We start from the raw sequence: 16,357 nt of genomic DNA on the forward strand, positions 1-16,357 counted from the left end.
TCTGCAATTCACTAAAGACTGCGTCACCAACTCCCAGGTAGACCCTGGCCACTTTACAAGAAGCAAATGATGATACGCTCATTTGAGAAATAGTTGCTGGGGAATAGATTGTGAGGATCAAAATTCCAACTTTGATCAAACCAATCCCAGACCAACCTAGGGAAGGATATTAATCATAGAATCACGTTTAAATGCAAATTCCAACTGCGAAAGGAGCTGCTGTGGAGCTGCTGAGTGTGTAGGAGGGGCTTTGCCTGACTTCAAGAGAGGCCTGAAGAAGGCCCAGGGGCAGGAAGGGGCAGGGCTAGTTCAAACAGAGCGAAAACTGAGTCAGGAGTGAGGCGGGCTGCAGTCAGTGCAAGCCCCGTGGCAGGTCAGGGGTCCGGGCCACATCCTGAACGTGGCAAGGGGCCTCCAGGAGGCTTGAAGCTCACAGTGGAGACGAGAAGGAAAAGAGAGGACACTGGGAGATCAGCCAGGAGTCTGTGCAGTAGTTCAGGCAAGAGATCGTGGTATCTACAGTGCTGAGTCACTCAAGGAAAATACTGATATTAGGTGATAAATGCACATTATTGGGGGAAAAGGACGGTTAAACTTGTTTAACCAGTGAGTCTCAACCGGGAGCAATTTTGCCCTTCCTGGGGGCATTTGGTGATGTCTGCCAGTGTTTTCAATGGTCACATTTGGTGTGGGCATGGCATATAGTGGGCAGGAGCCAGGGGAGCTGCTGAGCGCCCTGTGATGCCCCTCCCCAAACCCCCAACTAAGAATTATCTAGCCCGGGAAGGCAAGAAGGTAATTGGGTTTGGATTAGTCTTACTTAACTGTTCAACATTCCCTTCACATCAAGTTACTCATTCTGAACATATCACTCTCAGGACTATTCCTCAAACAAAGCAATCACACACCAAGCTGTTACAAACGTTTCTATGAGCAAATCAGCGCAGGGGAAGAGGTGTGAGGTAACGCCAGTTCAGGGCGCCATCAGCTCTTTAAAGTCGTATCATTTCAATTGATTCTCAAACACTGCGAATCCTGCTGTTAATCATCTTACTGAAGTCCAATTATATTTGCCATTTATGAGATATGGGAGGTGCCTGGGACTGGAACAAAAGCAAAGATATTCTGCCAAATCAAAAGATTAAAAAAAGGTCAGGGGGGCTTCCCTGGTGGCGCAGTGGTTGAGAGTCCGCCTGCCGATGCAGGGGACATGGGTTCGTGCCCCGGTCCGGGAAGATCCCACATGCCGCAGAGCGGCTGGGCCCGTGAGCCATGGCCACTGAGCCTGCGTGTCCGGAGCCTGTGCTCCGCGGCGGGAGAGGCCACAGCAGTGAGAGGCCCGCGTACCGCAAACAAACAAACAAACAAAAAGGTCAGGAAAGAAGTGCACACCCCCTGTTTTCCCTAATATCCCCTTTATGTCCCCTGACCCCCTGCCTTTAACTATCCCGGGAAACAGTATACAGAAGTTTTCTAACCACATTCTGTTAAATTGTAAACATGACTTACTGACAGATCTGCATATGCTACTTCTACAAACATCACTCAAGAGGTGAAGTGATAAGAGCTTAAACTTTTAGGAAAGAATCTCCAGTTCTTTAACAGAGAACTTCAAGAATCCTCACGGGCTTATACTTTTCTGAAGCCATTAATTATGGATCTGACATCTCTACCTTGTGGCTCAAGAACACGGGCGTTATAATGATAATCATGGTAAAGACCTGTTAAATATTCATCAATACCTGTCAGTCAAGACCTCATTTCATTGGTTCTATGACCTAGAACTCATTTAAATGATATCGGACCTACAAAACGTTACAAAACTGTCAAAAACTTTCTGACGTTTCTTACGGTTTGTACAATTCAGCCTGGCTTTAGGTGATATTTTATCACTCAAGCAATTTAAAAAGAACGTTTACTGAGTATCTGCAGATTCACACGCAGTTGTAAGATACAGAGAAATCCCCTGTACCCATTTCCCAGATTCCTCCAACAACGACAGCTTGTAAAACTGTAATGCAATATCATAACCAGGACGCTGACTCGACACAGTCCACCCGTCTTACTCAGTTTCCCAGGCTCACGCACGTGTGTGTGTGTATTTGGTTACATGCAAGCTTATACCACCACATTCAAGACACCAAGCAGGTCCAACACCGAGGTTCCCTGGAGTCGCCCTTTTATAGCCACACACGACTCATGCCCACACTCACATCTTGCTAACCTCTGGTAGTCTGTCCTCCGTTTCTAAGCATTGTCATTTCAAAACTGTTATGTAAATGGAACAATAGAGTATGTAACCTTTGGGGATTGGCTTTTTTCACTTGGTTTAATTCCCTGGTGATTTGTTCAGATCGTTAGCCTGTCAAAAGTTTATTTCTACCGAGGACTTGTACTCCACGGTACGGAGGTACCGGAGTTCACTGAACGATTCACCTGTTGAAGGACATGTGCACGGATTCCAGTCTTTGCCTACTGCCTATACAGCTGCTCTGAACATGTGTGCACAGGTTTTTGTGCAGACACAGTTTACAGTACTCTGGGAGAAGTGCTGGATCTTATGGTAAGTGCACGTTTAGTCTTATCAGAAGGTGCCAAGCTGTTTTTCAGAGTGGTGTGCCATTGTACGTTCCCACTGGCAACGAATAAGGGATGCAGCTTCACTGCAGGCTTGGCAGGATTTGGTGCTGTCGCTGTTTTTATTCTGGGCAGTCTGACAGGTGTGTGGCAATCGTTGTGGTTTTAAGTCTCATTCTTCCTAATGGCTATGTAGTGATGTTGAACATCTTTTCGTATGTTTATTCACCACCCGAATATCCTCTTCGGTGAAATATCTGTTCATATCTTTTGCCCATATTCTAATTGGACTCTGTATTTTTACTGTTGGGTGTGAGAGTTCTGTCTATACTTTAGATAGTAGTCTGTTGTCAGGTAAGTGCTTTGGAAATCTTTTCTCCCAGTTTGTAGCTTGTCTTTTCATCTCTTTACAGAGGAACATATTTTTAATTTTGATATGGTAAAATGTATTAATTTTTCCTTTTACGGATTATTCTTTTGAGGTTTAGTCTAAGAACTTTTCATCTATCTCTAGGTCCCAAAGATTTTCTGTTCTTTTTCTCCTCAAAGTTTATACCTGTATATTTACATTTAGGTTCATGGTCTGTTTTGACTTTTTTGTTGTTGTTGTTGTTTTTTTGGCAGTACGCGGGCCTCTCACTGTTGTGGCCTCTCCCGTTGCGGAGCACAGGCTCCGGACGCGCAGGCTCAGCGGCCATGGCTCACGGGCCCAGCCGCTCCGCGGCATGTGGGATCTTCCCGGACCGGGGCACGAACCCGCGTCCCCTGCATCGGCAGGCGGACTCTCAACAACTGTGCCACCAGGGAAGCCCTATTTTGAGTTAATTTTTATATAAGGTTTGAGGTTAAGGGCTGCTTGCTGGAGCTGAGCCCCTCTTGCCTGTCTTGTTTACCCACCTCAGTATCTCTTGGCAAAAACTGGAGTCTCAGGCCCAGCAGAGAAAGAGTGTGTTTCCCAGGCCACTGAGTTTTGTCAGAGGTCCAGATGGATCCCACCCGCCAGTGGTTCAGCCTTGCCTGCTGTCAGAGGGATTCCCATTCCATCCAGAGGAGAAACGGGACTGAATAACTTTTCACATTCCATTTTTCCAATGAAGAACTTGAAAGACTTTACTTTGTCTATATATTTGATGTTGACTCAATTCCTGAGAGAGTTCATTTGTTTCATGAAAAAAGCAATTAGGAAAAGTGTATACGATGTTTTGTTTTACATGTATTATATACAAGTCTAGGATTTTTATTGAAACAGCATGCATGGATCAGTTAGATATAAAACATAATTTGAGAGATCATGTAAAATAATAACAACATCGACAATACAATCCACTTCTACTCATTAGGTGGTTTTATATTCCAAGTACTGAGCACTATTTATGTTATTATATCATATTACGTCTAATGCTTAAAAAACAGTCCTACTAAAGTAGGAATTATTCTCTTCATTTTACAGCTGAGTAATTTAAAGCCCAAATGTGTAATTGGCTCATAGAGAAACATTCAGGTGGTAAATGCAAGAAATGCGGAGCCCAGGTGAATGTTCTTTCCCCTAAAAGGTGTATATCCTCTTAGCCATAGAACACATGAGATATAAAATAGCACAGATGGAATAAATTTGTAATACAGTTATCACGCTCATAAGTCAATGAATAGTGATGTCAGTGCCACAGGAGCAGTATTTACAACTGGAGAGGAAGAGAGCCTTACTGACTGACCCATGGTCATGATTTTACATGGATGGGTCCCTCACGGTCTGGTCAGCTTGTGGGCGCTTAAGGCTCAGGTGAAGGTTGGCACTAGTGCATGTCTAGCCTTCTGTAATTTTTATAGGATACTCTAAATGTGGCCTGTCATGGTGACTTTGATTCATTTTGTCCTTGAGGGTCTATTAGAAAGAAAGAAAAAAGAAAAGAAAGAGAAAACGAGAAAGAAAGAGAGAGAGAGAGAGAGAGAGGGAGGGAGGGAGGGAGGAAGGAGGAAAGAAAGAAAGAAAAAGAAAGAAAGAAAGAAAGAGAGAGGAAGAAAGAAATCTGCCTTTCTCTCTTTAGTTTCTGTAGAAAGGAAGAACCGTAAATGCTCATGAGAATTTAATAAGGCGAGACAATCTCCTAAATTAAGTGTCTTTGCTTATGTATTAGTGAATGAAAGTCACAGGGCAATGTGTGTTGTGGTCCAAATTTTAACTCCTAGTGGTTGAGGTTTCTCACTTTTTCATTCAAGAAATCCAAGCAGCAAAATTGTCCTTCTCCTCCTTTGAGAGGCAGTGAGTCATTTCTAGTCTAAACGTTTACGTTCCTGCAACCAGCTTGGCTCCAATTAAATATACAAGGGCACTGACCTTCACAAAGCTGGTCCGACACTGTCCGTCCCCGCTGGGGATGAGGAAGTTGTTGTCAAAGCTGAGTTCCAAGTGTTTACTTTGGTGAGTAATGACTGTCCAGGAACATCTGACGTTCTCGGGAAAATTCTGAGGCCAGTGGGGGGATCTGATTGTACCATTGTCTAAATGAAGTATTCCACCACAACCTGAAAAATTGTCATGGAAAAAGTCATTACTTTGTGATGAAAATAACAATTTTGGTAACTGAAGACTTCTGGAGAGGACACATTTCTAAATGTGAGATATCAGCGTGTCTTTCCTTACATATGAGTCTCTGACCTTCGGGGCAGGTCCACAACAAGGACTCTCAGCAAATGGAAGGTCACTGAAGCCACAGGAGGTTACAGCTGTTACTGTTTCGTTACACCTACACTGAACTCACCTGAGACCATTAATCCTTGCCATGAAGAGGACAGACTTCTATCCTGTCTTCAAATAAGAGCAATAATTTTTACTCCCCTTGAGGCTATGTAGTATTTGTGGCCCAACAATCTCAAGCTTTGTGTTTTATTGCCACTAACACCTGAGAATACAAGTCTATACTCATCTGCAATTTTATGCTAACATCCTGGACGGGAGAAAATGATTTTGATCATTTAATCTTAAGATTAAATCTTAAGATCACTTAATCTTCCATTAAGTAACCTGGTTCGTTCATATTGAAATGCTGATGGATGAACAATAAATTACAGGGATTGAAAGAAAGAAAAATCTAGAACTATTTTGTAATATTAAAGTATGTTCTTAAGAGATGGCAAAAGAAAAAAAAATATGGACTCAAAACAAAATGAAGTTAAAGAGTATTCCCTGTATCTTTTGCTTTTAAACCCTTGGAAAACCAATGGTTCACCTCAGCTCCCCTCTGCTTCAGCAGCGCTCAGAGAGCTCCCCAAACACCTGACTCTTCTAGAAATAGTTGCCCTGTGTGATGCTGCAAGACTATATGAGATCCTGACAAAAGTGTCCAATGCAAGGCTTATATTTTCTGGGAGTTTCCATGAAATGAAATTTCCATGAAATGTCATCGTTTGCAGGTACAACAAGTAATCTTTTGAAATAGAATCTATCATGTTTTGCCCCATACACAGCATTCACTCTAAGTCACAAATCTTATCTTGTCACTTTGCTGCTCAGAACTCTTCAGATAGCTCCCCACTGCTCGAGGGATAATATAGAAGCCAAGGCTCTCCAGGATGTGGACTACTTATTTTCCTGCCCTCAGCTCACCACTCAGCATTCTGCCTCCATGGTCCAAATATGTTCAACTACTTGTGATTCCAACACATATTTTCTATTACTTGTGATTCCCTAGTTGTACCATGGCCCTTTGCCTGTGGAGACAGCACAGTGAAGTATTAAGATCAAAGTTTCTGGGCTCTGCTGTCTTCATTCAAATCTTGACTCTGCTGATCGTCAGCTCCACGAACTGGGCAAATTATCCACCCATTTCTCCTGTTTCCACCCATGCAAGTGGAGAAAATGTGCACTGATACTGTGTCTTCCTTACAAGGTTGCTTCATGAGATGTCATGTGTAAACATTTAGAATTGAGTCTGACAGAGAGTAGGTACAAAAGGTATACTTGTTGGGCTAGTTAATAAATTTTAAAAATACATCGATGATAAAAGACAGTAAGCGCAGAGAATGTTCTTTCTTTTACCCAAAGTCTCTGTGTTCCATGTAGCATAAAAGCCACCATTTTGCACCGAACGGTCCGTGTTAAAAATCACCACCAGCTGGTTGGAACCCGACTGGATTGTCCTGGGGTTTGAATTTCCACAGTAGTGTCCTATGATGGGTGATCCGGGGGAACCACCGTTTCTGACCGTGACAGCGTCCCAAGCACAGGTTGAATGGGCTTCAATGTCAAAATCACTGAATGTCAGCTGCAGGAGAAAAGGGAAGAAATGAGGAAACACTCTGAGCTGTAAGTGAGCCTATCTACGTAGAGTTCGACTGAAGTCCTTACACACCCTTTTATTTTGTTTTAATTTATATAATTTGGTATTTATGTCTCTTATTTCATTCTCCCTTGTCCTCCTCTATTTTTTTCTCATTGAAGTTTCTCTTGGAAATTTTGAGAAGGGATATTTCTCCCAGAACGGGAGTCATTGGGGTCACCCTCAGTCCCCTGGGCTGGGATGGCAACTCATATCAAGAATGTAAATACATCTCTTTTCTGAATGGGGAACTGTCTTCTATAGAGAGCTTCTCCTGTGATTGAAAAAGAATGAAAGATATTTCATTCTTCATTAGTTGTAAACTTGTAGATGCCAATGTATATACGCTAAGCAGAGAATTTTAGGGAGAAGATGACCTGGATCAAAGCCTATTCTAATCACTTGCTTATTGAAAGAACTCTGTTTCCACACAGGACATGGTACTTTTGTTGTATAATTTCAGAATTATTTTACCCACTAATCAAAACTCACAGTGATGGTGTGGCCTTGTGGGGCTTCCAACAACCAAGAACAGTGGGTCAACCTGTCGTAAGAGGCTGGATAGTTGGGGCTTGAGATCACTCCACTTTCACCTATCTGTACTCCACCACAGTCTGAAATTAGATTGTAAACTTCTAAATAAGAAAGGAAAAAAAACACCAAATTCTGTAAAGCCAAAGTAAATACTACTTATAGCCATCGTACTTTATGATTTAAAAAAAGGACAATAAATGAACAAATAGATGAAACCGTATGAAAGCAAAGTAAAACTAGATGGAAGATTAGAAATAAACAGAATCCCATATAGTGTTAATCAAATGGAATCACACAGTGAAGGCAGGCTCAAGTTTGATACAAAGGAGAAGGAAGATTATCTGAACCATAAATGGAGAATAATTAGATGAGCATAGAACTGACAGTAAATGCACTAGGGACAAAGGAAAGAACATTGCCTTTCTTCAAAACACTAGGCCTGTGAAAATAAATGTAAGCTTGAAGAATATGATGAGGACCATAACTAAAGACTTTGTCGTTTGACAACAAGCACATATATTGTAATCAGCTACCAAAGTGTATATTAGTATAGCAAGTTGAAACATGGATACATTTCCAAAGCATGGTATGGTCTGATGTTCCACACAAATAATACTGCTTCCTGAAATCTGACTCTTTTCTTTCAATCTGAGAAAGAAAAACCAGCTGGCAACATGGTTGACTGAATAGATCATCAATCTCACTCTTTTCTCCAACCAACCATTTGGTTATAACACAAAGAAATGTTAAATAAAATTATAACCAAAATATATTTGATTCACAGCCCAACTTAATGGAAAGAAAGGAGATCTCTAAGAACTACAAACAATAAATGTACTCAAATTCCAAGGGGTATCTTAAACTGAGAGTGTGTCAGTCTAAGAGGATATAGAATCAAGATGTGGGCCCCAGGAGTTGTGGTTTGAGGTTTGATGATCAGGCAAAAAGAGAACATATGGCCTTGGACCTCCACAAAAGCAAGGGCTTTTACATAAAGTTTGGAATCTAAAAGGACTGCCATATTAGTGAAATGGACTAGGAAGACTCTAATGGCCCAGAGAAGCAGCAAGGAGGAGTACTGTCTGTCTTGGGCTGAATTTTCAGGTACAAACTGAATGTCACAGATACAAATCTAGCACAAAACATTGGCAAATGTTGTTTAGTAATATGTCCAAAATACACATGATGGCCAAGTAGGGTCTATCCCAGAAATGAAAAGATGGTTTAACAAGAGAAAAATCTTTTAATACAATTTTTCACATTAACACATTAAAGTAGGAAAAAAATAGGATCATCTCAATAGATGCAGAAAAACCATTTGCTAAAATCTGACAGTAAAAAAAAAAAAAAAAAAAAAAAAATTTTTGTACACCATGAATTGAAGAGACTTCCTTTAATGTGATAAGGAGTATTTATTGAAAACCTATGAGAAGCCAGTTTATTTAACAATGAAATGTTACAGTCATTCACATTAAGGTCAGAAACAAGATGCTGTCATCCCTTGCATTTGACATTATGATGGTGGCCTTAGCTAGTGAAATAAGACAAGAAAAAGAAATCAAGAATTGGGATTGAAAGAGAAAAATTGCTATCAATTTGCAGAAGATATGATTGTTTACACAGAAAAACCAGAGGTAATTTATAGACAAAACACTAAAACTAATAAGAGTCTAGCAAGATCTGTGGGCTAAAGATTGATGTATTAAAATTTAAAAATTCCTAGATATAGGCCACAACCAGCTAGAAAGTATAATTAAAAATGTCTCATTGACACTACCAACAAAACCAATAAATAAACCTAGAAATACATCTAACAAAATATATGCGAGATCTTTATGGAAAATGTCATTAAAAAATTTATGTATTATGTTATTGCCAGAGTTGGAGAGCTTATCATAAGTCTTACCTGTAAAGGAATACTGTGCATGGAATCCAACATGTTCTACACGTTCGTTGGTGACAAAGTGTATCCATACCTGAGGATAAGGTATAACCAGTGGCATGCTAGGTTCTGAAGCCCCACAAAGTCTCCATATCAGAAGCCCATCAGCATTACCTGAGCAGAATAACACACCAGTGTCACCATATATATATCTTTTGAAAAATATATCCAATGAATTCAGTGGGAACAAATAATAAAAAAATTTTAAGCTATTACATTGATGCACATTTAAATTCTGGTTTAATAGCAGACATTTCACAAATCTCCTTTCTATCTTTCTCAACTACAAAGGAAAGAGTGCCTCCAATGGGTAAAAAAGAATGCTTTTTTCGGTATGGGCCTCTTTCTCTATCATAGGTGTCATTTTGTTCCAATTCATGTTTTCATAATTATTGTTTAGCATATCTAAACAGAGACACAACTGTTAAAAAACTTAAAAAAAAACTTTTGGCTGTGCTTTTTTCTTTTTTTAAGGAGTAAAAAACACAATACCAATAGTGACAAAATACATCAGCAAGATAAAAGTGATAATTACCTAAAATTTTAATAATTTCTTCACTGTATTTAATCAACTAAAATGAATGGGATATTCCATACTCAAGCTAAGAACTATCAGATTTGGAGGTATTTTTGTGAATATTATTTTCACAGTAATTTGATGATCATTTACTGCTCACACTTATCTCCTCACGGTTTAGTCTGTCAGACAACATCACTGACCTTAAAAGTCAACAAAATATAGTATTCTAACTGTCTCTAAAATGAGGGAATCGAGAGAAGATTGCATTTAACTGAATGAAATTTGATAGATAGCTGCTCTGTTTGATTCTATAAGCCAGTGGTTTTGAACCAAGCAGAGGGGCTGAGGATTTATCAGAATCCCGTGCAGAACATTCTCAAACTACAACTTCCATTTCCCTCATAAGCCTTTTCTAGGTTCATCTACCTCCAAGAGGCCAGATGATTCTTCTGCTGAGGCAGTTGGTCTGTGACCATAAACTTTATCAAATTCTCTTTCTGCCCTCCATGTTCCCAAAGCCAGCATCAATTTCTACAGTTGCCCCAGTACATTGTCACCAGCAAACTGCATTAGCGTTCAGCCTCCTTTTCTTTAAATTTTGCAATAACATGGAACCCAGTGAGCCTTAGACAGCATAGCTGATATATTGATATACTGTTACTTTTCTCCCTCTTTTTTTTTTTTCTTTAGGGGGAAAAGAGTGCCAATGTAACACTGGGGACAATTCAATGGATAACCTGTGCTTCCACTATAGGAAAGAACTAAAATGGATTTATCAGCCATGAATGCAGATTTTAAAAAAATTCTTAAGATGATTATAGTTCACCAGGTATAAATCCATTTCTATTATGAAAACAAAGACAAACTTGACTGCTTCGGGGATAATTTCCTAACCAGCTTCTATGTGCTTCTCCGTTTAATGCATTGCGAAGTTTCTTTAGACTTCTAAGGCCTAAGGAGAATTCCACGGCCTCTTCTGTGAATCCTGTAAATTCAGGAAACCACCAGCACACATTCTGACCATGTTACGTTCTAGTCTCTGAAGAAAGAAGTCTTGAGTAGATGAGAGTTGAAGGGACCACTTGAACGCATTAACAGAGCAAAGACAAACCGGAATCTCTCCTGGGTAAATGTCACATCAACTGAGACACAGGGTCTAGTCGAAAACACTGATCCATCTCATTCCTTGTTTATAAGGCATGTTGTCCCCAGCCGGGCACGTGCAGAATGATGGCTTGGTCTGAACAGTGCTCTTCTGGATCTTATATATAATACATACATTTACAGCCCTATGTCTCCCTGCATTGCTGGTGGCCTCCAGCCATAAGAAGAAGGCTGCAGGTGAATGGGAGAACGTGCTCCTTGATGGGACTCACCCGCTCGGAACTCAAGGACATCAAACTGACAGTCCTGGTGACTTTCTAGGTAAAAATCCTCAAAATGAATGTAAATGGAGGAGTTTCCCTGGTGTGGATTGCTGAGCGTCCATTCGCAGTTTAGGTTTCTTGAGTAATTACTGACTCCATCGTAGCCAGGAGAAGTAAAGTTTCCCACAACGGAATTTGTAAGGGACCCACCACACACTGAGAAAACAGAAGGCAACAGAGAAAGTAGTTGTCAGATCCATGCCATAGCAGAAGATACAAAGAAGACAGAAAAAAATAACTACAGCAACCACAGCAGCTTCTTATTGCTTTGATTTGTTTCTCTAGATGAAGTCAGGTCAGGGCTGTGGGTGAGGGGCTGCCTCCTCATGCCTCCTACAGAAGTGGTTTCTGTGGATTTAGAAAGAAAGATGTACAAGAATAAGCAGCTTCTTTATTTTCCTGAAGATGTAGATTAGGTGGGTGGGGTTTAGCGATGTGTCAGTATCTCCTAACGTGAGCCTGTTGTTCATTAACATTCAATTTAGAGCAACATCTAAATATAATGGTGGTCCCGATGGCTATTGCTTAGAATTTAGTTTAGAATTTAATTGGATAAAACAGATAATATAACATTGGCATTCCAGTGAATTGGTTCCTTTTTGATAGGGAACGAATGCTCCTTGTATCAATGAAATAACTTAAAGGTCTTAAAAAAATATTCAGTTCCACTCTTCCTAAATTTTAAAGCTCTTAGATAATAACAACGATCCAGAAAGTAGGAGGATATTTACAATAGAAAGACCACATCTTGCTAATTTTAAATGCTCTGTATCGTCTGTGAACCCCTCAGTCACGTACGCTGGAAATCTGTATAAGGATGGATGGATGCCTAAGAAACAATAAAATCCGTGTGGCTTCAATTACTTTACTTACTCTCCGGGAGTAAGCTGCCCCTCAAGAGGTAGTTATCCTCTTCCAGGATAAAAGAGTTGACCAAGGGCTGCGGGACCGGCAACCAACTATTATGGCGACACTGCATGGAACTGAGCTAGAAGCTCTTCTAACAGCATTTTCTGAATTTTCTAATTCACAACAGCAGTTTTCTTTCCAAAACTAGAGGTTTCTGTCTTCTGTTTTGGGGGTTTTGTGGTTGGGTTTTCTATCTGGTTATGTCTGTCTTTTGTGGAAGATCCGAGGTGTGACTTTGATCTCTAAAGGGGACATGCATGGCTCCACTGCTGTCGGCAGTAGCTGTGGGACACCTGCAGCGCAGACGATAACACAGGTGTATTTGTAACATCCTCTATTACCTGCGTCTTCACTGGACGTATAGGAGGCAGAGAAGCCTCCATATGGCCTGGATCCATCAGTGAAATAAACAACCTTCATTGTATTTCCCGAAGATTTGATCTCATTGGTACCATTCACGCTGCTACACAGTTTCTCTAGCTGGGGTGAGTTACTTCTAATGCCATTAAATACCTGTCAGAAAAAATAGTTTAACCTTTAGACACAGTCCATCTGACTATTTCCTAGGAGGTTACATTCCCAGACCAGACACAATTCCTTCTAAGAAAACTCTGTGCTAAAATGAATTATTTAACAACATGGGCACTTAGCCCAGTGCCACAAGCCACCACGTTACCTGGAGCACATTTTGTGGCCTCAGGGTCATTGCACTAAAATGGAAGTATTGCAGTCATGCCCTCCTGCCATGTGGTGACAAGTGAAAAACTGCTGTGCTCTTTGCAACTGGAAACTGTGATCAAAATGTAAAGAAGCTATGCCAACACGCTCACATCTTAGTTCACACGGTTCACTGGGGAACAGTTTTGTTTAACAATCCCTCAGGACCTTTGATATTTGGAAAGAAGGCTTAAATGTTAATCTCTGATGATCTGAAGTATAGAAGAGCTCAAATTTTTTTTTTTTTTTTTTTTGCGGTACGCGGGCCTTTCACTGTTGTGGCCCCTCCCACTGTGGAGCACAGGCCCCAGACATGCAGGCTCAGCGGCCATGGCTCACGGGCCCAGCCGCTCCGCGGCATGTGGGTTCCTCCTGGACCGGGGCACGAACCCCTGTCCCCTGCATCGGCAGGTGGACTCTCAACCACTGTGCCACCAGGGAAGCCCAAGAACTCAAATATTTTTAAATGCCATTTTTTTATTGGAGTATAATTGTTTTACAATGTGTTAGTTTCTGCTGTACAACGAAGTGAATCAGCTATATGTATACATATATCCCCTCCCTCTTGGACTTCCCTCCCACCCAAGTAATTTTAAAAATCAATCTCAATATAATAGTTCTTTCCTAATTAGTCATGCATTCAAAGCTTCAATTTTCTTTCTGGTTTGAATTTTTTTTAATGGACTAGAGTATTGTGGACTCCAAAATATTCAACAACTCCAGTCATGCACATAGTCATGATAATTGGCAAAATGTTATTCCACTTCTTTACACATCCAAGGGAATATTTCAGCACAGCTCAAGAAAGATCCAGAAGTAACTAAACAATAATAGATTGAGCGAGTGATAGTCCTGTTTCTAAAAAGGACTTGAATGGCTTACAATTAGAAATAATGAGGCAGAGTGGGACACTAAGAGCTATGGAGAAGGATAATGTATTCCATAACAAGAGCTGTACGCTTTTTTGTTTACTGTAATTGATCATTAAATTTTGTTCTTCGGGGGCTTCTGGTTTAAAGTGACTTCCGGCTCATAGGACAGGACACAGAGCTTCCTATCATTTACTGAGCATGGACAAAATGCCAGGCTCTGCTAATAACCCACTGGGATTACCTTATCCAATTAGCAAAACAACCTCTCAGACATATGATATTACCCCTGTTTTCCAGATTAAGACACTAGAATTCAGAAAGATTATGCAATTTGCCAAAGTTCAAAGAGCCAGTAGTAATAAAATTGGGATTCAAATTATCCCTGATTCCAAACCATGAAGTAATGCATAAGGAAACAGAAAGTGACAAGTATTTCAATAATTCTAAAAACAGGAACGGGCAACACACTGCCAGAATCAAAACGGATTATTCACAACTAAAAGGCTGATGGAATATGTGCAAAACCCATGATCAACGGCCTTTATCCCATTGACAGAGGCAACCCGACATGGGAAGTGCTTGTGGGTGCATCTTAGGGTGTCAGTCAAGGAACAGAAAAGAGGTCAGTGTGGTTGGGTCCTAGTGAGCAAAAGAGGAGGGGGGTTTGAGATAAGACACATGGGTAGAAGAAGGAAGGGGCAGCAGATAATGTAAGTCCAGTTGGGCCATTATGAAGATGTGGGACTTCCCTCTGAGTGAGAAAAGAAGCCATTAGAGGATTTTCAAGGAAAGCCTTATGGTCTGATTTAGGTTTAAACCCATCACACTGGCTGCTGTGTTGAGATGCAGAGAGACAAGGGTGGAAGCAGAGACCAGTTGGAAGTTATTAAAATAAATCTAAATGAGTGGTGATGGCGGTCGCAGTGGAGGTAGTGAGAAGGAGTTAGACTCTGGATCTCTTGTAAAGGTCCAGCCGAGTGAGCTTGCTTATGGGTACGGTTTAAGGATGTGAAAGAAAGAACTCCAAAACAGACATCAGGGCTTTGGACCTGAGCAACCAGAAGTTTGGAACAGTTATTTACTGAGAGAACAAAGACTGGAGAAAGGGCAAGTTGGGTGGAAAATATACTAATATTCATCTACAGTTAATACAGCATAAACGTATATATATCTGTCATTCACAGTTAACACTCACGGATTTCATTAGCTTTCTTTTGCTAAGGGAAGCTAAGAATACTAAGGGTCTTATACTTATACTTAAATATAATATTATACTCAAATATAATATTTGAGATTCTACTAAGGGTATAATCTCAAAGCATGAGCTCGGCAACCTGGAAGACAGTCGACCTTGGTCTTCCAGAGGAGTCACTCGGCACAACCAGCAGAGAACAGTAATGGTGCAGGACCACCCATCTGCTTCAAACTTTTGGTGGCAGCTTGTCCTGTGACTCTGGTCCCAATCATAGGCTTAACTTTTCGGTTTACACAGGTTTTTCCATGTGTAATGATCATTTGCTTGAAAATTTATCCTGCCTATGACCCTGATATAGGTTGAGACAGCTAACAGTCTCTTAAAACAGCTTTTATAAAAATTATGGCAAACATTTATTGTGACTTTGTTCTATCTAAAATACTTAGAATTTGTGTGAGATACAGTTGCACGGAGGGGAATATTCCTGACCTAGTTTTCTGACTGTGATTTATGGGTCAATAAACTCCTTAAACAATGGACTATAATATCCCTGACGGCAGGGGACACTTACTGTCACGTGCTCACTGCTGCAGGATGGATGGTCTTCTAGCCTCAGGTTGTCAAAAGTGAGGGTCACCCGCTGTCCTTCCTGCACAGTGATTCTCCATTCACACATCCAGCCATGAGGGTTTGGGTTCAGGTAGTTGGGAGAAGTGAAGGTCCCAGCAGGGCCCTGGAGATCCCCACCACATGCTGAAGGGGGGGAAAAAAAAGAGAGAGAGAAGAAAACAAAACCCAAAAGCCTAAGAAAACTTCCAATCCAATCCTGTAAGGAATGTTCTCAAAAGTAAAGCATTTTTTTTTATTGTCCCACTAGACAAAATCAGTGCTCTTATTTATCACTGTATGTACACAAGGACTATCTCTGATATTTAATATTTAATCTCTGCTTCCATAGATGGTAGTTCACTGGCAGCCTTTTGTCATCATGGCCCAAGAAATATGAGAGTCCAGTAAGCGCAGTAATCATCGGAGTCAGGAAAATCAGAGGGCTAAAGTCATCATCCAGTTTTTTCAAGACAAGATCTTTATTTCACATGAGCTTGTCAGGGAATTTGGAATGCAAATTCTGAGTGACTCGAGCGCTAACAGACTGGCTTTCTAAGATGAGGAACGCGGCTCTCACCTCCTGACACCCCTCACAGCATTAGATCCGTTCCTTTGTAGCACTGATTGCAGTTGTGATTTTTCATCTATTGGTGTGACTATTTGATTAATGTCTGCCTCTCCGCTAAACTAGTAAGGCCCAGGAAGACAGGGGTCACGGTGTCTTTGTTTAGTTATTGTC

General features: G+C 40.8%; 1 protein-coding gene across 1 annotated transcript in view; it reads right to left on the reverse strand.

The window, feature by feature from the left end:
- The window catches only part of CUBN (cubilin), a 265,343-nt gene that overhangs the window by 64,025 nt on the left and 184,961 nt on the right, over window positions 1–16,357 (reverse strand). Inside the window, exons 48-54 of the mRNA XM_060162639.1 lie at window positions 15,581–15,762; window positions 12,567–12,738; window positions 11,266–11,472; window positions 9,334–9,483; window positions 7,386–7,507; window positions 6,614–6,839; window positions 4,913–5,100 (exon numbers count right to left, since the gene is read on the reverse strand). Coding sequence (XP_060018622.1) covers window positions 4,913–5,100; window positions 6,614–6,839; window positions 7,386–7,507; window positions 9,334–9,483; window positions 11,266–11,472; window positions 12,567–12,738; window positions 15,581–15,762 — 1,247 coding nt within the window. The remainder of the gene's footprint in view (window positions 1–4,912; window positions 5,101–6,613; window positions 6,840–7,385; window positions 7,508–9,333; window positions 9,484–11,265; window positions 11,473–12,566; window positions 12,739–15,580; window positions 15,763–16,357) is intronic.

Source organism: Lagenorhynchus albirostris, chromosome 1 (genome assembly GCF_949774975.1).
Source record: "Lagenorhynchus albirostris chromosome 1, mLagAlb1.1, whole genome shotgun sequence".
Classification (NCBI taxonomy): Eukaryota; Metazoa; Chordata; class Mammalia; order Artiodactyla; family Delphinidae; genus Lagenorhynchus; species Lagenorhynchus albirostris.